The sequence below is a fragment of the Epinephelus moara genome, chromosome 20 (genome assembly GCF_006386435.1).
Source record: "Epinephelus moara isolate mb chromosome 20, YSFRI_EMoa_1.0, whole genome shotgun sequence".
NCBI classification, from domain to species: domain Eukaryota; kingdom Metazoa; phylum Chordata; class Actinopteri; order Perciformes; family Serranidae; genus Epinephelus; species Epinephelus moara.
Genome location: NC_065525.1, coordinates 41,770,816 through 41,793,876, shown reverse-complemented (window position 1 = coordinate 41,793,876; position 23,061 = coordinate 41,770,816). Strand labels below are relative to the sequence as shown.

The 23,061-nt window shown below is 41.1% G+C and overlaps 1 protein-coding gene and 1 long non-coding RNA gene across 2 annotated transcripts; one reads left to right on the top strand and one right to left on the bottom strand.

Annotated features, from left to right (window-relative positions):
* The first annotated feature begins 7,192 nt into the window (after positions 1-7,192).
* LOC126407352 (E3 SUMO-protein ligase ZBED1-like) lies at positions 7,193-8,199 on the top strand. Its single transcript, XM_050072150.1, has 2 exons — positions 7,193-7,648; positions 8,026-8,199. The coding sequence occupies exons 1-2, from the start codon at positions 7,193-7,195 to the stop codon at positions 8,197-8,199; spliced, it is 630 nt and encodes a 209-aa protein (XP_049928107.1).
* A 6,295-nt stretch (positions 8,200-14,494) lies between these two features.
* LOC126407536 (uncharacterized) lies at positions 14,495-22,792 on the bottom strand. The gene is made up of 3 exons (XR_007571800.1): positions 22,670-22,792; positions 15,848-16,008; positions 14,495-14,577 (listed from the first exon to the last, which is right to left on the bottom strand). It is a non-coding gene; the product is annotated as an uncharacterized LOC126407536 (long non-coding RNA).
* Positions 22,793-23,061: the final 269 nt, after the last annotated feature.

Here is a 23,061-nt window from a genome sequence, read left to right as displayed (position 1 = left end):
TCCTCGTGTTATTTGAACCATCTTCTGTATTTTGACTCAGACTCTTGCCCAGCATTTTTTGGATGCCTTGACTTGACTATTTTGGACTGACTCTGACTGACTTGTTTTTGAGTCCCTCCTTTGTTGTTGCCAGTACTTCCTGGTATGATATACACACAGATATTGCACCATTTGAATTCTGTTAACATCATTACTGCTGGTACCAAATGTTTGTCTTGAAATATCTTCTTTTTGGTCATTATGATTTGTGTCAAAACAAATACTGAGACTTTTTTAAACTGATTTCTTGACAAAAAACATTATTATAGTTTTACACAAAAAGAGAACAGAGGGAATACAGTAAATAAAAACTCTATAATGCTTCTTTAACATGTACCAAGAGCAGAACGTGGTAACACTGCATTTGGATAGGTGTCTATACATGATAAGTATGTAGGATAAATAATGTGTGATTCATGTCACTGTGTCTTTAAAGGCTGTGTGTTGAAACTTGTTTTCAGCTTTCCCTGTTCAGTGAGTAGCTGGAAATTCCTACTGTAAATATATATAATTATATATATTTATTATATCACCCTCGGGTCAATAGAAACAGTTTAAGATATATGTGCATTGGCAGTGAAACATGACGATGGGGAATGGAAACAAGTCAGCTTGAAAGAAAATACAAAATAAATAGGAGAGGTGATATTAAAAAATAAATCATGTTCTTGTTCTGTGATGATATAGACTATTTTAGTGTCGCTGTCAGGAGGTAAAGCTATGAGACAGAAAGAGAGACAGAGAGAGATGCAGGTCGGACGGTAATGACAGTAGCTTACAACAACATTAATGAAAGTAATAATATTATAATTATAATTCTGGCTACTGTGATACAATATGTTGAAAGTATATATTAATATCTGATAGTATACATATGTGACAATAATCATATGTGTATAATAACAACAGAAGTGTGACTAATGATAACAGCAGCAGCAGGAGGCATCTGGCAGGACCACAGCAGCAGCACAACCACACACGTCAAACTATCCAGGCACCGCTGTGATGATGTGACCACCTTTGTCTACAACACTGCCTCCGTTTAAAAGTACTCACAACGTTCTCTACTGTCCCCTCATTTGTTGATGTGTGAAACTTTTAACTCCGCCCTCTAGTGCATCTATTGGCTGCATCTATGCCGACATAAAGGACACATGGAAGTATGAGGGCAGGGACATTTGCAAAGTTCGAAACAGACATGTTTGTTTTTATATAAATGAGCCTTAAAAGAAATAAAGTGAATGTGAATCACACAAAACACCGCACACCTTCCAGGTTCCACCTTAAGTGACGAGACCGAGGCAACAAAACCTCCCTGACACCCTCCAACAGCACAACACGAAACACATGAAAGGCAAAGCTCCAGGGCCGTTCACACAGAGGGAGACGAGACCAGACGTGACGGACGGACTGTTGAAACGGTCGTGATGAGGCAACAGTTACAATCAACACTGAGATGTTTATGGAAAATAAAATGACCAGTGACAGGGTTATGATAGGTCATATTTCTGCTCCAGAAACCCCATAAAGATGTTGCCGTAATGGGTGCAGACATAAAACCTGCAGTGCTTCTTAACCTGAACATAAAAGATTACATTTCCCTTCTGAAGAGGCATATCGTTCCTCACAGCTCCACATCTGTTACTTGACAACTATTGCTTGTCTAATTTAAAGCGCCCATGTTGACACCATATACAATTTATTTTCAGGGGGCTTAGTGTCATCGGGTGCTACTTACAGTTTTACTACTTGCACATTACTGTGTTGATGCCTCTCTGCTGCTTTACAAGCAGATAAAGACACGACAAAGCAGCAGGAACAGTCCATTTTTGATTATCTAGTAAAGTGATATGGGACAATAAAAACTGTTTTGCTATCTCACTGGTTAGTACATAAGTGACTGTGGCGCCTGATGGCGTCTGGATAAGGAGGCAGGGCAGACATATTTACAAATGCCATGTCAATAAGATGCTGCATATCAGATCTGCACCGAAGTGCCGTGCGGTTATCAGTCAGCTCAGATTCTCTCTCACTGGTTTGGGTGTGTTCTTCAGATATTCACAATCAGGCTGATTGAGCTGAGTTTTGTAGAAGCCTTTGAAGGTGCACAAGAAATTAAAATGTATTGTGGTGTGGAACAAAGGTTGTCAACAAAACATGGCGTGCAGTTTCATCATGACAGTTTGTTTGTGAGCTTTGAGAAACGTGTACGGCAGGTCATCCACTGATCCAGGGTTAATTTTGACACCCATTTTAGATTTAATCTTTAGACGAAAATGCTTATAAGTTTTAGTCATATTTTTGTCATTTTTATTCTTCACAGGTTTAATTTAGTTTTAGTCGATGAAAAAACATTTTAGTCAACTTTTAGTCAGGATGTTTTTTTTTATGTTTAAATTAATCAAATTAGTCAAATTCAGGTATTGGGAAAAAGAATCAAGATGACAGGTTGTATCAAGATTTCTCCAGCAGTGTTTGACAAGTTTAAGGGCAGATTTTCGGCGCACGCTTACTGATCATCATTTGATAGGGTCAAAATGTCTCCGTTTATGTGCTCAAAAACTTTGACACCACAAATAACTAATGTGAGACAACTACGATTTGTCTGCAGGTTCATTGTTAACTCTGACTCATCCACCTGACTGTTAAGAAGCACAAACATAACTTTATTTCAGCTCGAATTTTTTCTTCATCTACAACATGATAGTCTCATATGTCTCATATCTAGTTTAAAGAGAGACAATAACAGGGTGGACACACAGAGACTGAAGACAGAACATGGCGGATGTTGAGCAGACGCACAGACACACGCGCAGGCGCCTGTAGCTTAAACGCTCCGTCAAACTCCTTCAAAAAACTGCAATTTCTACTGCTAAATTTTTTGTGTACTTTTGTAGTGATCCTGTACCTGTTTCTATGTCCTCTGTGCCTGCACATTCTCACTAAAAATGACCAGATCTACATCCCAGCTAAAGGTAGCCAACACTTACTGTATATAAGACTCATGGACACTGGCGGTGCTACAATGCCGTCAAGTAAACATGGCTACACGAAAGCTTTTGGTCGCTTCCTTGGGCTTGCACACCTCACAGTTATTCTTGTCCTGACCGTAGACGTTGAAACAAACCCTGGCCCGTCACCAATGGGCATTTTGAGCCTAAATAATCTTCATCTGGCACCACAGCCCTCGCCTAGCCCAACCACCTCAACTAGCCGCAACACAACAGCAGCTTGCCTGGATTCCACCGCTGCTAACCTGGCCGTCACGGCAGCTACCCCAACAGCTAGCCCAGGCTTCACCACTGCTAGCTGCACCCTCTCAGCAGCTACCATATCAGCTAACCTGGCTTCCACCGTTGCTGGCTGGGCCTCCGCTGCAGCTATTCCATCAGCTAGCTTGGATCCCATTGCTGCAATTTGGACCGTTGTTCCCGGTGGTCCCTCGTCGCTTACAGCCAACGGCTCAGTCGCTGTATGCCCTCTCCACCATGTCGCTCCCGGGTGACAGCCCAGCAGCGGCAGTAGCCTCTCCAGCGAGGGCGCGCCAATGGCCAAAGGCTCAGCAGCTGGATGCCTACTCCATCGCGCCGCAACCTGGTTAAATTAAATAAAGTTATTATGAAACACTGTAAGTACAAGTTCGTCCAGACTCTAAACCATGCTTGTGTTATATGGGACTTAAAAGCCAAATCAAGGGGCCTGCTTGGTGGCCACTTGAATATATGTAGTATAACATCTAAATGCGATCAAGTGCAACATTTGTTATATGAGTCAAACCTAGATTTCCTTTGTATTTCCGAGACATGGCTTCACACCAACTCCCCAATGGCTGGGCTAAATGTACCGGGATACAATATTTTCAGAAAAGACACGTCTGAGGGCAGAGGTGGAGGGGTGATGTTTTATGTTAGAGAACACCTAGAGTGTAGACAAGTACAATGGTCATGTGCAAATAACCTCTCCCCACAAATGTCTGTCACATTGATTGGAATTTACAGACCGCCATCAGCCTCTAGTGTATTTTATGAGGAACTTCAAGCCATTCTTAAAGAATCTAATTTTAAGAAAGATCGTTAACCAACAGCTTTGATCTCATACAACTCATCAAAGAACCCACTAGAGTAACAAATTCATCAGAGACATGTATAGATTTGGTTTTCAGCAACAAATATGAAAGAATAGAAAAAACGTTCAACATGTTTACAGGTCTGTCTGACCACAACATGATACTGTTCTCAAGAAAGTTAGCAAAAAACAGATTTACTTGGCCCCCCAGTAATAAGTCAGAACAATTAAGACTACTAAAGTGTGAAATAAAAAACTTGGAAATTGCCCTGAGTGAAATAAACTGGTCTGAGCACCTCACCTGTGAACAGGTAGATGATATTTGCAACGCATTCATGACAGTAATTCAGAAACACAATGCCGGGTTTTATGAAAAACATAAAACATAAACCGAGGAAAAGAAATCACCTTCCCTGGCTGAATAGTACAATATGGTCACTGATGAAACAGTGGCATCATGCTCTCAGGATAGCCCTCAAGACAAAATCTACACACAATAGATGTTTGAATACATGTTTTCTCCACTCCACACCGCAAAGGCAAACTTTTTTGTTAATGTCATAAGCAATGCAAGAGGCAATGCTAAGGAGATTTGGACAAACATAAAGAAACGAACAGGAAATAATACTACAAACAAGAACATCAGGGAGTTGCAAATAAATGGAAATCTAACTCATGACTCAAATGAGATTGCAACAGCCCTAAACACATATTTTATAGATTCTGTGAAAAATCTGGCCACCAACTCCTGTCCACAAATCCAACTTACAATCCCTCTGAACACTGCTGCTCCAGTTTTTAATTTAAATGAAGTGTCTCAGATAGAAAAAAACATTCTACTGAGACAGCCATTTGTTTCTTTCTGGAAAATTTAAAGGCTAAAATTGATACTGGTGGTGTTATAGGAGCTGTTTTTTCTTGATTTGAGGAAGGCGTTTGACACTGTGAATCACCAGATTTTATTAACCAAGTTGTCATATTTTAACTTTTTTGTGAAAACATTGCAATGGATAGAATCATATATTGTGCAGAGGAAACAGTGTGTTAGAGTACACAATACTACATCTGCGACTTCTGACAATACTCTTGGTGTACCTCAAGATTCGGTCTTGGGACCACTATTGTTTAGTCTGTACATAAATGATCTTCTCAATTCCTGTCCGTCAAATGTAATTTTCCAGATGTATGCTGATGATGCAGTCGTGTATGTACACGCTAAAACAAAATGCCAAGCTGCACAAGATTTATGAGTTGCTATGTCCAATGTGTCAAACTAGTTGAAACATTCTCACTTATATCTCAAACTACTGATGTGTTTGTACATGGAACAAAGCTTGCAGTGGTTCAGGAGTTTAAATACGTAGGAATTACTATCGATACACAGCTATGTTTCAAGCCACAAGTAAAAAAAAATGTAAATAGAATAAGATACAACCAGTCAAATTTTAGATACATTTGAAATAACTTAACTCTTGATTCTTGACTCTTGAAACTATATCTATATCTATATATATAAGTGCGATGTTCATGCTACATATTACCTGTTGTATAACAACTTGGGCACTGGCATGTAAGTCCACATTAAAGCCTGTCGAAATTGCATACAAGCAAGCTCTAAAAGTCAACACCCGACAAAAAACCCAACTCACACCATCATTGTAACATCTTGAAGAAACATGAATTGCTGAGTTGGGAAAATATAATAAAATATGCAGACACTACCTTAGTTTACAAGATTCTCCACGGACAAGTTTCACCTCCGTTAAAAGAATTTATAAAGACAAACTCAAACAGGTTAATTAGAGCAGGGTCTAGAGGTTACTGTCTGGTCCCATTCAGGAAAAGTGTTTTTGGGCAGTCAGTTTTTTCATATCGTCGCACTCATGGAACACGATATATATATATGTATATACATTAGGGGTGGCAGAAAAAATCGATTCACGTCAGTATCGCAATTTTTTGTTTTACGATTTTTAAATCGATTTTTTTATTAAAAAATCGATATTTTCCTAATTAAAATGCTTCATTTTAGTCTATGTTTATAAGCCTAGTTGGAAAAAAGTTACCACTCTTCTCCAGCAGAGAGCAACAGCAGAAACAGAAAGCGGAAAATGGCGGACAACGTACAAAAATGCCCGGAGTTACGACCTCCACCATCACATTTTAAATCAAAAGTGTGGACACATTTTGGATTTCTTGCTTCGAGGGGAAAAGCAGAGCTGGACATGTCGAAAGCTATCTGTAAACTCTGCAATGCACAAGTCGCGTACTGCGGAAACATGACTAACGTTACCGCCCACCTCGCAAGACACCACCCTGAGGTAAATTTAGAGTTATTAGCCAAACGACCCGCAGCAGCAAGCCAGCAGACACTTAAAGCAGCATTGTACAAACTACCCAGCAGTTCTGAAAAAGCAAAGCGCATATGTAGGTCAATTACTGACTTTATTTGCAAAGACCTGCAGCCTTATAGTGTTGTGGAGAATACGGGATTCAGGAACATGCTGTACACGCTGGAGCCGAGATATGTTATACCTTCCAGAAAATATTTCTCCGAAACAGCAGTGCCTCAGATTTACGAGGAGATTAAGGAGAAGGTAAAAGAAAAACTCAGCGGAGCAGAGCGTGTTGCTCTCACCTGCGACGCATGGACTTCGCGGGCAACCCAGTCCTATGTCACCATTACAGCGCATCACATCGCTGAAGATTGGTCTCTGTCCTCCCACGTCCTCCAGACCAGGGTCATGCATGAGTGTCATACTGGCTCAAATGTAGCAGAGCTGCTAAGTAATGTGGCGACTGAATGGGGCATCACAGAGAAAGACCCTGCTTTAGTCACAGATAATGCGGCTAATATGGTTGTCGCCGCACAGTTAGCTGGCTTTCTCCATGTAAAGTGAAAGCCTCTCAGCGTACCCTAAAGCTGCCGGCTGTTGCAAGATTACTCGGATGAGTACGGCGTGTGACTGGATTTTTCCATAGAAGTGCCACATCACTTCATGTTTTGGAGCAAAGACAGAAGTTGCTGGAGCTCCCCGCGCACAAACTGATAACTGACGTATCAACTAGATGGAACAGTGCGTATGATATGGTTGAGGGTTTTCTGGAGCAACAGCCAGCAGTCACAGCTGCACTGCTTTCCCCCGATGTGAGAAAAAGAGAGAAAGATATCAGCACATTCACTGAGTCGGACATATCTAATGCGGAGGAGTTCATCCAGGCCCTGAAGCCCATGAAGGTGGCTACATGTGTTATGTCAGATGAGAAAAACCCGACAGTGTCTGTCATAGCCCCACTCCATGCGCAGCTCCTGCAAGCCACCCAAGAAACCCTCGGAGATCCTCCGTTTGTCAGAGACCTGAAAGAAGCTGTTCACCAAGACCTTAGTAAGAGGTACACGTCCGAGGTGGAGAAGGCCACACTTAATCTAGCTTCAGTGCTAGATCCAAGGTTTAAAGTGCTGCCGTTCCTGCCAGAGGAGGAGAAACAGGAAACATTTGCAAGACTGGTCGCTGAAGCTGCAGCCACTGTGGAGCATTGTCAGGTAAATAAATAAATATATATATACACATAAATAAATAAATATATACATACATAAATAAATAAATAAATAAATAAAGCAATAGAGACATGTTGTACTGTATGTATTACTTATGTAGTACTACAGGTGTGTGTGTGTGTGTGTGTGTGTGTGTGTGTGTGTGTGTGTGTGTTTACTCTAAAAGTTCTGGAGGTACATTTATTTTAAAATGTTTATATTATGATTATGAATAATGTATGTAGAACTATTTGCTTATATTGTGTCATGATGTGTTGCAATGTAATTATCAAATAAGTAGAATGGTGTCAAAGACAGAACATAAAGACATTTTTATAGTGTACTAATTAATTTTTTGTACCAATGTGTTTTATTTGTTGTAGGAAGTGGTGACGCAGGACCAGGAGGAACTTGGTGATTGTGCAGCTGCTGCAGAAGAGGGCCAGAATAAAGGAGGAGACAGAGATTCCCAGGGCCCCCCATCTGCAAAAAGAAGAGTGTCCAGTGCTCTGGATGAATTACTACAAATATTACATATTTGTGTTATATGCAGATAAATGTAGCAGTTTACTTCAGAAAGTCTACATTTTTCATTCATTCTGTTAGAAAGGTTTCAGATGTGGAAATTATAACCTTCACAAAAGTATATATTTTTTCTATACTATTTCCTCTTTTATATGCATCGAGGCTTTTGAAAAGAGAGTTTAAGTTCAAACAGCTGAATGTAGCAGTCTACCTTAAAATGGTTCAAATATGTTACTGCTGAATAAATCTTAAAAAGTGACTCGCATGTGATGTGCATTTTTTGGGGAAATATGCTCCATGATATAGTCTGTAGATGTCATCATCATCATTCAACTTTTTTCCATGGTCTGGTGTTAAAAAAGCAAACTAAAAATCGCAAAAATCGCCAATATCGAAGAATCGCAATTTAAATCGAATCGGCACCCAAAAAATCGTGAAAGAATCGAATCAGGAGAAAAGCATATCGTCCCAGCCCTAATATACATATATGAGAAAAGCATATCGTCCCAGCCCTAATATACATATATGTCACTATGCAGTGTATATAACAGTGCTGTGGTGAGCTTACTACAGCTGCCTGTAGCTTCCGGCGCTGCACGGCGGCGACGGGCGTCTGTGCTGCATGTCCAGCAAGATTGCGGCTCAGAAGCAGCGCAGCATGACACTGTGTGTATTGAGTTTTGCCAAGTGATGATGGGGTTGTTCATGCAGGATGTGTCAGAGTAGGCTTTATTTACTGGCACTGAATTAATTAACTGCATCGCTTTAACTGCAGGATTCATTGATGTGATTGATTTGTTTTAATGTGGAATTTAAAAACACCCACACACTGTATCATCATACAGTGGTTTGTATGATATCCTACAGATTACCACCCCACAAATAACATCCTTATTGTAAAGTTACATAATTATTGTAAAGTTACCGTGGTTGGATTTATGAAAGAAAAAAAAACATGGTGACGACGTACAGTAAAATGACTCAAAATGGACTCAAAGTTCACACCGTTCCGAACATGCCTCTCCTGGGGAAAGTCCTGTGTTTTATTGATCCATTCACCCCAGCCTGCCTCCTTATGGACAGCTTGGGACCGCTTCCTTGTTTACTCCTGTCAGGGCTTTGGTCACTTGAATGAATGTATGAAACGGATGTATTACTTTTTGTAGGAAAACGGACAAACATTTTGTGAGAACAGCCTGACAAGTTTGTTCTGCTGTGTCGCATTGCCTCTGGTATAATGACACTTTTTTTTTTTTTATCATTTTAAACAGACTGTGCTCGTTTTTTACACAGTTATATGCAGTGTTTACCAGTTGGAGGGCCGCAGAGCTGCCTGCAGAGAAGGAAAAACAGACCAGCCACGTAAAAACAGTGGTCACTGAAGCTATCATAACGTATAGTTACAGTTGTGTGTTTGGTCTAATTTTGTACATCTGTATATCATCTGTGTGTGCTGCTATATTGAGGACAGTTACAGTATGTTGTGCCTTTAATACAAATGTCACTATGCACTATTTATTTGGTATTTATTTTCATTGGTTGCACAAGTCTGCGATGACTCTATCATTATCTTGTTGTTTTTCCATGAGCAATGACAATAAACTATTGAATTGAATTGAATTAACTCAGCTGATTATAATGACCATGTTCTGCTGCTGCGGAGGTGTCGCGCTGCATCAGTGTCCGGTGTATTTCAACCATTAGGTAATGCACAAAAAGCACTTGGTTACAGTTGGGAAAAGATAATATATTGGCTTCAAATACCCGCCTTTGGTAGCACAAGCCGATCTGGAAACACAACGTCTGGGTGCGCTTGACACAGAATCACAACCAGTTTGTTAGTCTCGAACAGTGGTCAGGCGACAACGTCAGCTCGTAGTATATAATATTAGAAACGATGATATGAAACATGTATATGTGACGTAACTGTGGTCGGCAGAAATGTACAACACCAACATTTTCTTCTGGCGACTGGGCAGTCTGTCCTCATGTCTAGGTGATCTTGGATGAGACATGCCACTGGTGAATGTGTGTGTGTGAAAGGGTGAATGAGAAGAAAAAATTGTAAAGCATTTTGGGTAAAAGGGCAATATGAATAAATGTTCACAATGGAATCCGTGTAACATCCACTTGTAGCTTTCAGCTGCATCTCAGGTTCTGTATTCGGCGAGGCTTCGTTCTCGATTTTTTGTCTGAACAATCAGGACGGTCACTGGTCACTCTGCTCGGATTACATCTGTTCACACCAAATGTGATGCAAACTTTCGCGTCACATTACTCAAGCAAGTTTAAACGCTAAATTATGTTGTGTTTCCTTGCTTTGGACACACAAATAACTCGTTTCATATGCATGTGAAATTGTTGAATTGTTGAATGAACTTCCCCCGGTACATCCTCTGTGTCATACATCCCTGGAGGATCTCAGTGCTGATGGCTATTGCATTATGAATCAATCACTGAAGTTCAGATTTTTCAACTATAAGCATATGACACGAATTTGCGCTACCTGCTTCCTTTGCGCCTCTAAATTCTCGTTTTTCTCATCAGTCACGTCTCGTCCATTACGTCCATTGTGCTGCCCAGCGGGAATTGGTGTCTAATCACGTGTTTACGTTGACTTTACATATAATTCACTTATGCAAATTGCTTTCACACTCAGTGTGAAGACAGCATAGACAGCAGATCTGATTACAAAATGATCCGGACTACCTCCACAAATGCTTGAGCCAGTTAAATACATCGCTCTGTGTACATTAAAGTTCCAGTCTGAAGGATTCAGTGGCATCCAGTGAGGTTGAAACTGCCTGACATGAATGTGCAAATGTACCTATCAAGGTCCTGGGCCAGAATGGACAAATCAAACACTGGCTCTTGATAGGTACATTTGCACATTATGTAGATATAAACAGCTCACTCTAAGGTAACAAAAACACAACTATTCTTTTTTCCGGTGATTTTACACCAGTGAAAACATAGTTATGAATGTTATATTCCATTTCTGCAAACAGATGCCCCTAAATCCTGCACACTGGACTTTTGACATGCATTTTTCTCCATCCATAGACAGGTCCACTGGGTCCTGATGACCTCACAGCATCGACTGGGAGAGGGTCGCCTCAGGATTACGACCTTTAACATCCGACACCAGCCCTCTTGTAATTACATGACCTAAGTTCCTGTGCAGTTCATTACTACAGTTCAGAAAGACTTCTGACGCGTTAAGACAACACTTGTTGCCCAGCTCTCAGTGATGGGCGTGGTAGATGATTGACAGGTCGAGGCAGCTCTCTAATCTAAATGCCTCTTAGATGAAATATGGTAGTAAATGAAACAACAGGGTGTAAAAGTGAAAGCTCTTCCCAGCTGAGAAGTCCTCAGAGAGAAGTTCTGATCCCAATAAATCAACTGAAATGATGCAATGATACTTTACTACTCAAAATTAAATAATTTGATTAATGACTTATACATTAGAATTTATATTACATTCAGTTCAGTTTAAAGTTCCAGTGTGTAGGATTTAGTGGAATATACTGGCAGAATAATATATAATAAGTATGTTTTCTTTAGTGTATAATCACCTGAAAATAAGAGTCATCGTGTATTTGTTACCTTAAAATGAGCTGTTTATATCGACAAAGGGAGCAGGACCTCATCTACAGAGATCACCATGTTGCACTGCCTTGTTTCTACAGTAGCCCAGAATGGACAAACCAAATACTGGCTCTAGATAGAGACATTTGTAATTTCCCATCTTCAATTCAGCCACCATGGTAAGCAGCCACACCGTGATGAGAGCACCAGAAAAACAACAATTTTTTTGTTTGTTTGTTTGTTTGTTTTTTTTAAACATAAAACGACTTTATTCATTGTTTTACTGATTTTAATCAGCTGATCTGTTTGTTTTGGAGAGGAAGACACCTCTTGATAATTCGGCTCCTAGTAAAAACCTCCTGAACATCGACTACAAGACTATTTCCTGTCTGAAATTCTCACCACTAGATGCCACTAAATCCCCCTAAATCTTACACATTGGACCTTTAAAAAATAAATATATTAAATGATCACTATTAATTTTCAGTTATAACATCCAGCTCTCAAAGGTCAAAGCTCCCAAATCCATCCACTCCATGAAATGTCAGGCTGCTTTCAGACCTAGAGTCGTCTTCTTTGGTCTGAATCAGGGAGTTCGTGTTCTCACGGCAGCATTTACAAGAGGACCAGATCAAATGTCTTGTGTGAGAGTTGGAGGCTGATGAGGGAAGTGGAGACATCTGAGTGGGCAGGTGATTGTGTCAGGTGACGAAGTATCACAAAACACTACGGTTTCGTTTTGGACTTTGTGGCCATGTAGTCAAGAATCTGATAAAGCTAAAATGCAGTGCAGATACTCTTTCTGAAAGAGAGGAATATTTATTTACATGTAGACATAAGTAAAAAATGTGAAAAGTCTTTGGCGATTAGACCCCATGGTGATGTCATATACCAGGAGGGTTGTAAAGACAGTAGATTAGGGAAACCCCTCTGTGGAGTCATGACGCTGCTGGTGATGGGATGAGGTGAAGAGGGCGCTCAGGATCTGGGCTCTGGATCAGGTGACTGGAGGTGAACGGGGTGGAGGAGGGTGCAATTCCACCTAAGGCCCCGATCACACAGAAAACATTTTGCGGGTTGCAAAACGCGAGGTGCCATGCTGCCTTTTTTTTTTTGAAAGCCACTGGTGAAAAAAACTCTTGCTGCGACTTTTTATTGTTGCCAGGCAACCTCCCCATCACCTCCTTATTCTAACTTTCCTGTGTCATCAATCTACCATTTATTTATTGTATTTATCCCCCAGTAATCAGTATGTAGTTGCTGCCATGTTGAGGCAGAGGGTACAGTCTGTAGCTCTGGTTGAGGGTGAGAGGCTGTCAGCAGATAAACAGAGATCTGTGTGGGTACATGAGACCCTAAAAAAGAGGCTGGGTCATGGGGAGTACCACCAGTTGGTCCAGGAGCTTCTCCTCCATCATGGACGTTTCCAGGCAGATTTTAGGATGACTCAGGGGCAGTTTGACAACCTGCTGTCTATCATCAGGCCGTATAGCTCTGGGTATCCAGCAACCACTAACACCAGTTTCTCCTCCACTGTTTACCAACTGTAAACTTGTTGTCGTGACAACCACAGAAGGCCCGCCTCTCAAATCATCCCATTGGACAATGGGGAAAAAGACAATGAAAAAAGAGATGACATGGGGCGATAATCGCCCCATGTCATCTCTTGTTCAGAATGCTCCAGCAAAAACACCAGGCGCCTAGAGCGCAGAAACACGAGGCGTGTTGCAACGCAAAAACAGGGAGGAAAAAGCTTCATTCTCATTTTAAACTGTTACAGAAAGGTGCCCCCAGCTGCTAAAACACTTTCTGTGTAATCAGGGCCTAAAATGACAGCTGACAGGAGCAGAAAGGAGAACAGGTTTAAAGTCTGGCAGCAGCAACATGAATGGCTGAAGGAGATCGTGGCAAAGCATGATTGGCTAACCAGGAGAGGGAACACCTTCAGTCAGCTGATTGGAGGGAGTGGTGGGATACAGAGAGAATTGTTGACGGATACAGCATAAAGAAAGTCTTCCTTATTGAACTTAATTGTTTTTCAGAAATACCGATCTAAACCTGCACAGCATGAAGGTGTTTCTGGATTTCAAAAGATTCAGACTGCTTCTTTTACTCATATGATATGAAAAGAATCAAAACCAGGATTTAATAAGAACCAAAATCATTAAGAACCCTATTCAACACCTCTGTGCCACCAACCTGGGGGGAAATTTGTTTTAAGGGTCTCATTGAGCTGTGCATACATAACTTGAAGTGTGCCCCCCCTCTGTAGTCCAGTTGGGTCTTGTTTAACATTCATAAAAACTAAAACAGCTGTGAAAATGGATGCTAATAGTCTCTTCATTCCATTCCAGGATCTTAAATATCTAACCTCTCTGTCACACTCTCTGCCTCTCTATCCCTCCTCCAGGTAGGGCGGGTAAAGGGTTTTAGTAACAGCCCTAATTGCACTATTAACCACTTTGGCTTCACAGTAAATAGATCATTACCACCCGAACTTTGGAATATTCATTACTATTTTAGTTTAAGTCGCTGTAAATCAAGTTAATCCAATCGCACCAGCCACAGAAGTGTATTGATTCAGGATTCAGTCATGCCAAACTGGTTCATTTACCCACTTACAGTAATGATCTATTGTAATTTTAGGGGGGGGGGGCTAAATGCAAACCCCTCGGGGGGCCAATTAAAGGCTTGCATACTGATGCTGAGTTGGAATTCCAGGCACTGCGGCTGCCCTGCCCTGCCCTGAAGGTAGTGTGGTTTATTTTTGTGCTGTTAATCCTGCCGCTCGTCAGGAGTTGGCCACACTTGCAGCTCCACTTCCTGTTGACAAGAGAAAATAGGTTATAATCTGGCATAATAATAGATATTTACATGTGAGGCATCTGTTCATCCTTTTGTTAAACTTTATTTTCACATGCGCTGTGCGAGAATGTATGTGATGTAAAAAAGGATGTTTACAATCAGAGTCAAATCACTTGGAGAAAAACGAATGAATAGAAAGGCACCAGCCCTGCGAGACTTGAATCACAGCCGGTCGGTTGCGTCTTGAGTAACAGTCTTAATTTACTTAAGCAAACAATTGGTCACAGTGCTCTCCACTCAGAGCTAAGTCTCTGTGTAATGGGTTCAGACATTCAGCAGACAGAAACCAAACCAGGCACACAGCAAATATCCACAACACTGAACTGATTCAACATGGAGGTAAATTCCCACATTGATCACATGGGTTTCATGTGGGACGTGTCGTCAACTGCACCCACTGTTTTGTTTCCTTATCCCTAACATGACGGACACTGCTGAGAATCTTGAAGTTATTGTCAACCAACATTACTCCAAACTCGTCAAATATCACCGCAAGTTCAGTGGATTTCTGATGTCTATGTGATGCCCCAGGTGTCCTGGGTGCATCTGTGGTTCACACTCTCATGTCTTTCAAAATGTTCTTGTTGGTGTCTGACATGGAAATCAAAATTCATGTTTTTTTATCTCATGCCTGAAGTATTGTAACGTTGTTTACCCAAAGTCTCACCATACAGCGGTTCATATCATATCCTACGAATGAGCAAATATTTAAGCAAGTTACTGTAGTTACGTTACGTCTCACTTGGAATATATATATGTGAATTTTGGTGCATTACTTCTGGTAGGAAAATGTACAAACAGAGCATGAGAACAGCCTGGATGAGACAACACCATAGCATTTCTCGGAGAATTTTGCAACTGGCAAATATTCGTCCTTACCAGTTGTGCTAAAGGTTTGCTAACTGGGGAAGCAGCTACCGTGTCAACTTGGTTTGTAGTAAAACACAACTGATAGCTGAAATCAAGTGACGTGAACATGGAGGCTCCTTGTGTAACGTCAGGAGAATGTCAACCACACGTCAACACTTAGGCTTTTGCGACACCACATCACGCAAATCAACGTATACTCATGGAACGGTTCAGATAATATCTTAGGAAAATGCACACACAACAGTTTGCATGATATCCTACAAATTATCGCCGCATGAATGATGTTAACGTCAAGTTAGATAATTAATGTAAGGTTGCGGAGGTTAGCTTTAGGAAAAGATAGATGTTGAGGACGTGCTTTAAAATGACTCAGAGTTGAGGCGCCTGGTGGCTTTGTGGGTGGGGCAGGCATCCCATTTGCAGGGGCAGTGTTCTTGCTATGGCGACCCTGAGTTCGATCCCAGCCTGCAGCACTTTCCTGCGTGTCATCCCCTTCCTGTCATGCCCTTTCACACCTGTTGAATGAAGGGAAAAACAATCTTTAAAAAGATAGTCAGAGTTCACACTGTTCCCAACATGCGTCTCCAGGGGAAAGTCCTGTGTTTTGCGACCTATCCCCCCGCCTCCTTACTGGACCACTTGGGACTGCTTCCTTCCTTACTCCTGTAAGCACATTGGTCTCATGATCACAGCTGTTCAAAAATACATGGGTTATACACGAATAACTGGTTCATCATTACATGGGATATGTGGGAATTCTGGTGCATTACTTTTCGTAGAAAAATGTATGAACAGAGTGCGAGAACGGTGTGTTCCCTGACGTGCCTTTTTGTATTATTCACAAAAGACTTGCTCATGATGAAGTGGGATTTGAACGAATTCTAGTGCAATACTTTTCATAGGATAATGTGTGAACAGTGCATGAGTACAGACTGGTTCATCTGCCTCAGTGCCTGAGATGAAGCTCAACTTCAGACTTGTGTTTTTCAGGCTTCTGATTTTTTATCCTTTTATTGGTTTCAAAACATCTTGCCAAAGGACTGCAGTTGAAAATGAGCCGGCTGGCTAAAACTGGCACATTTTGTCCTTATAAATAAATTAAATCTAAATCTAAACTGTGCAGAACTCTGCAGATAGACCTCTGACAGAGACCATGCACTCCTCTCACACTGCCCCAGTTTTAACCTCCCTGCACTGGTCACCGACTTCTTTTAGAATCCATTTAAAAAACTTTACTCATGACTTAAAAGGCTTTGCGTGGCCCGGTGCCAACAAGGCCTCTCAGATCTGCAGGGTTAAGCCTGCTCGCTGCTCCAGAGTCCAGGTAAAGGCTGATAAAGCCTTTTGCTTTACTGGCACCTCGACTTTAGAACAGACCTCCAGTTAGGGTTCCATCAGCAGACAGTTTACAGAGTAAACTTCTGATGTACAACCGTCCGATTTTAAGTTTAATAGTTTCACTTGTTCTGTTTTTTGGATCATTTTTTTGTAAATTTCTTTAAGTTTTTATATTTTAAATTGTGGTGACACTTATAATAACCATCATTAAAAACTGGGAAATGACAAAATAGTTAATTAACTTTAGTTAGTAGTTATCTACTGTGAACAAACGATGAAATGCTAATTAATAATGTGTACTTGTTATTATTAATGCTTTAATTTATGATACTTTAAGTCCATACTGGTCTGGTAAAACACAGAAGTACATTCAGTGATAGACTGAGATGTACCGCAGAGTGTCACAGGAAGTCATTCCCGCCTGCGGCCATCAAACTTTACAACTCCTCTCAATGTCAAAGACTGTGAGTCAATAAACTGATATTTGGACTCGGAAGTTATAATTCCAGAATTTATTCATTATATTTCAACCGAGCAAACGGGACTCAATAATTCTTTATAACTCTGTCTGAACTGAGCAATAACTGGTGCAATAATTTACTTGCAGTCATATTACTCCAACTCCTGAATGAATATTTAACATATGTTGCACATGATATATTTCTTATTCTTATTGCTACTATGTAAATATTGTGTTTTACATTGTGGCATTATAGAATAGCTTTATTGTTATTAAACTCACTTTTAAAACAAAATTTGCTGTGCAGTAGTGATGCGCGGGTTGGGGTTTTTTCCAACCCGTGAGTCCCGCATTTATGAAATAATTTGACCCGCTCCATCTCGCCCGCACAACCACATCTATTTTCACAACCCGCCCCCGCCACTATTAACGTACCCATCTTGTGGCTCTCATGCTTGTTTAGCTTATCACAGGAATTGCACTTCACGTAGCCAATGCTGCTGTCGTCTGCTGCACTAACTACCTCACAGAAATTGTCCCAAACATGAGATTTAGCAGCTTGGCCTTCTTTTCTTTTAACTCTGTACTCTCCCGACCGTGATCTGTCCCTCACTTCATCTTCCATCTTCACTGGTTCATTGATTCTGGTTTGTTGTAACCGCTGCTTGGCGCTTTTGTGACGTCAGGTCGCAGGTTACATTACGTAACATGAATTTACCTAACCTACAACAGTGATGTTAACAAGTAGTCTATATCCGACATATTTAATCTTTAATGACCCGCCCCGCCAATAAAGTGAACATTTCTTGACCCGACCCAACCCGACCCGCGGGTTACGGGTCGGCCTGCGCATCACTACTGTGCAGTGTCTAAAACACGCGAAACATTTAAAATAAATAGTTAAAAACAGCATAAAAAGCAGGTGGCACAGAATAAATACTGCACATTGTCCCAAAGTTAAATACACATACTTTTATATTTCTAACTTTACATACTAGTTTAATGTGTCATCAGGCATTATGTTTTTAAATAATTGATATACTGGTGTTAACATTGCAGCATCATCAGCTTTTTATGTTTTTACATACTTTAATATAAACCTTTGATTTCAGCTTCTGTAATTCTCCACACTTTACATCAGTCCCTCTCCCTGAGGATCAATACAGTATTTCTAATTAGCGATGCACAAAATAGCAGCACTCGACTGATGCAATAAAAAAAAGAAACAAAAAGAAAAAACAACGCGTTATGTTTGGACCTTAATCACATCACGATGAACACGTTAACGCTGACAGCCATATTGATTCTCATATTATTGTTTGTTAACTGTTCAATATCCTTTATAAGGTTTAATTAATAATCGTTTTACCATTTATTAATTATGGTTATTATAATGTGATAGCCTACCATAATTATTTTTATGCTGCTAATAATAATGACCGTAACAGTAAATCAGGATTGATGATCACAAAGATAATTGGATCAGTTAACAGTCTAATCCCTGCCTGGCTTTTCCTTCTACCTGAGTCTGCGGCTGCTGCAGAGCTCCGTCTGGCCTGTGCGTCTCCTCCTGGCATACATCCTCAGTCTGACAAACAACAAACAACAAACAAAACACAAACAGGAACCTACAAGGCCACCGCGAATATCAGTGGTGCTGAGGTCTCAGTGAACGAGGAGTAGGTGCTGTTTGGGTTGTGAAGGCCTTTGCACATCAAATCTAATTTTTTAAGATATTTTCATAAATACTCTTTTTTTCCTGAATATTGAAAATGTTAAAATAAAAAAAAACTGAAGTCTATGAGGTTTACACCTCGACTCCAAAACTTTGTCAGCCATAAAACATTTTCTACTTTTGTCGGAGGCTTGAAAGAAGGACTGAGTGAACGTCACTGTAGGAGAGTTTTTTTAAAGACTGTTTACCTGAAGCATCAAACAGTCTGCGTGTGTGTGTGTGTGTGTGTGTGTGTGTGTGTGTGTGTGTGTGTGTGTGTGTGTGTGTGTGTTGCACTGCCAGCTGCGGTCACAGATCACTTAATTCTAATTGGCCAGATTCTTTTACATGAGTCTGCATTTCCAGTATCGGCTTGTAAAGGTCTCTGTGTTGCGGCTCCGAGGGCTGCGTCTTATTTCATTAGGTGAATGTTTCCTGGGAATAAAACACTTCACACCTTTTTCACATTAAAGATCAATAAAACACAAATGAAACTTGTTGTTGGACTCGACTGTGGGAACTAGTGTTGCGTATGATAAATGTCATGCCGTGAGCATTTATATTTCACAGGCAGGAGACAGAGGAATGTCATCAGTGAGCCCCTCTAATCAACGGAGATGCTCACTTTGCATCCAAAGAATCTTGCTTAATCCTGCAGATGTGTTTTATCACGGACTGGCTGTGATCCTGTGTGATAATGTATGTCTGTGTGAAGCTCTTAATGTCGGAGCAGGACGCCAAAACACAGGACTCAGACCTAATGCTCCACAAAACATGAGATAATGATCTTTATCCAAAGACACCACTCAGTCAGGGTGTAGCAGAGACGAGCTGCCAGTGATTAACGCCTGTTATCTGTGTTATAGCAAACTAAATTTAGTTGAAGATTTCAAAACTTCAGACGGTCTCAGAGCGGTGACGACATGGTGCTGAAATCTCAAACACTGCTACAATTTATGGATGCGCAACCTCAGTTCCAAAAAAACTGGAACACTGTTTAAACATGACTGAAAACAGAACACGACTTGTGAACCCTTCCTGACTTTTATTCTTCTGAATACAGAGACAAGATATTAATATTCAAACTGATAAACTTTATTGTTTTTTGTAAGTTCACACTCATTCTGAATTTGATGCTTTTAAACACGTTTCAAAGAAGTTGGGTCGGGAGCATGTTTACCACCGTGTGACATTCAGTCCGTTCTCATTCAAGTCGACAAATACCGCCACTCTTTCAGTGATTTCCACGTCAGACACAGATGAAAGCCACCTTGTGCAGCAGTGTGATGCACCGCTGGGTGGCATCAGTTCATAGCACGGCCAGTGTCATGATACGCCATCAGTCAGCCCGACAGCACCTATCCCAGCAGTATGATACGTGAATGGTTGTCATAGGTTCATAGCACGGCTGGGTGGGACCTGTAGCAGTCTTATGCTAGGTCCCCTGTCGACTTGACAAAACCTGTCACGGCAATATGATGCGTGAACTGTCGCTGTCAGTTCATAGCACGGCTGAACGGAACCTTTCGCAGTGTCATGACATGCCACCAGTCGGCAGGACGGCACCTGTCCCGGCAGTATGGTACACGAATGGCCGGCGTCAGTTCATAGCATGGCTGGACAGAACCTTTCGCAGTGTCATGATACGCCACCAATCAGCCTGATGGCACCTGTCGCAGCAGTACGATATGTGAGCAATCGCCGTCAGTTCATAGCACGGCCACACGGCAGCTGGCCCAACAGTATGACACACCACTGAGCAGCGCCAGTTTGTACCATTGCCAGACGGGACCCTAAGTGCTGTTATGATACACTACCAGTGGGCTGGACGCCACCTGTCCCAGCAGTATGTTACGCAGTTGACGTCAGGTCATAGCACGGCCACGTGGCAGCTGTCACAGCGGTATGATTTGCTGTTGGACAGCATCAGGTTTGAGTATCCAACAAATTTCCCAGTTTTATGGAAAATGTTGCAGAATCAAAGTTTATTAGTTTGAACTTTAATTATCTCGTGTCTGTACTGTATTTAGCTGAATAAAGATCATAAAGATTTGTAAATCATTGCATTCTGTTTTTACTTCTGATTTTCACAGCATCCCAGCTTTTGATGAATTGAGCTTGTAATCAGATGAGCTGAAAACCTCACACACTACCTTTTTTTTGTTTTTAAAGAAGATGCAAAATCTTTGAGGTCAGCGTCAGCTTTCTTCAAATCAACCTCAATTGAACCTCATTACCCATAGGAAGAATCTAATAATTCCTGGGATCAATAAATGACTAAAGATTCAGACAAAGAGCTGTGGAGTTTGAAAGATAAACAAAATGGTGTCACTTGACATACATACTGCACTATGTGAGCAGTCATTGTGCACTGAAGCTTACTATTAATGCTGACACTTTAAATGTGTTTTCAAGCATATAGTTTGAAGGAATGTGAGCACCTTGGGGGCCCAAATATGACTGAAAACTGTAGACACTGACATTGTCTCCAGTTGTGTATTTGATTACAGATTGATGGAAGTAATGCTGATGAAAAGCAATGAAGTGTGAAGGTGATGACAGCAGTCCAAAACTTTACTTAAAGGTCTACTGCAACCTCACCGCCCCATGCCGCTAAGTCCTACACGCTGTTCCTTTAATGTCTCCTTTGTTTTTAAGGTGAAATTTGGAATGTCAGTTTTATTTGAGGGGATACGATCAGGAGTCACAGGGCAACTGTAAGTTAATATAACTTAAGTAACAACATTTGTTTAATAATTAATAAAATCCAGACATTTTTTCAGGAAGTTTTTGAAATGTTTCTTTAGTAGTTTTTGAAAACCAAGGTTTGAACTGAGTCGGGGGGAGGGGGCGCCGCCAGCAAATATCTTGCCTAGGATGCCAAAGTCAGACTCCAAGTCTGAGGAGTCAGACGGGACATATGGGGAAAGAGAGGGGGATGATGTGCAGCAGAAGTCTACGATCAGATCACAGCTATGAGGTATGTGTTTCAGATTACCTGGCCACTGTGGTGACATGGTGATAATGTTGCTCTGTGTCTGCTGGATGTGTGAGTAAGCTACTGTTTGCTAAAAAATCAGTCCTATCAGCTTTACATGATAATATGTCAGGGCAGTGTGTTCAGCTGCGTGTTTTAGAGTTCTCTGTCTGGCCCTACCGGCCAAAAATCAATTAATGCAGCTCCACAGTGGCCAGATTCTGCAGACATTCCACGGGGGACTCGCACTGTAAGTACAGGAAATCCTGTTTCTTGCAAGTCTGGATTACATTCGTTGATAAATTCCGGCGGAGGCATAGTATTTTACAGACAGATTTGCAAAATAAGCACATTAAGCAATCATGCCTCTCAGACAGCGGCTCTATGTGGGGGCAAGGTGGGCCGAGTTTCCTTCCTTAATTTAGGCGGTGGTCACGCAGCAAACAGCTCTGCCTCTGATTGTTAATCCTATTGCTTCACTGCAATCAGTCCAAGGTGCAAACTCTGCACCCACTCCACAAAAGCCTTTGAAAGCTGGGCATGAAATAGATGCAAATGATCTGCACTGAAACAGTTGCCACACACACACATACACACCTCATTCTTCTCTGATGAGCCCCTGAAAAGCAGGTGTTGACAGGACTGTGCTCGCAGCACTTACATGCTATAAATTGAATAGCGACTTACCACAAACCAGTTTGCTTTCCCCTACAGGCGCTGAGCGCTCCTCTGCCAAATGCTTGTGTTGGAAATCCTATCATTAGAAGTTTTTCCTCGGGCACGGTAAATAAAATCTGCCTCCCAAAAGCCTAAACAGATTAAAAAAATAAAAGAGAACAAGTCAAGTCCATAAAAAACAATAACATAATCATAACTTTGGTTTTTTGTTTTTATGATCGTTTATAAAACTGACCGCAGCTTCTCTTGTAAGGATGTAATGCATCAGACTTACAGGAGGCTATGTGGAGAGAAGCAGAGCTATAGACACTGAGAAAGCAAAAACCATCCAGGGCACAGTCCAAAAAAAAAAAAAGGAGGCAACAGAAGTTTCAAATTTGTAAACACCTTAGTCTTTTTGT

Coding starts and splice junctions, on each gene's coding strand:
- LOC126407352 (XM_050072150.1), top strand. CDS start 7,193: ATGGTTGAGGGTTTTCTGGAGCAACAGCCAGCAGTCACAGCTGCACTG. Junction 7,649..8,025: donor CCACTGTGGAGCATTGTCAG/GTAAATAAATAA, acceptor TATTTGTTGTAG/GAAGTGGTGACGCAGGACCA.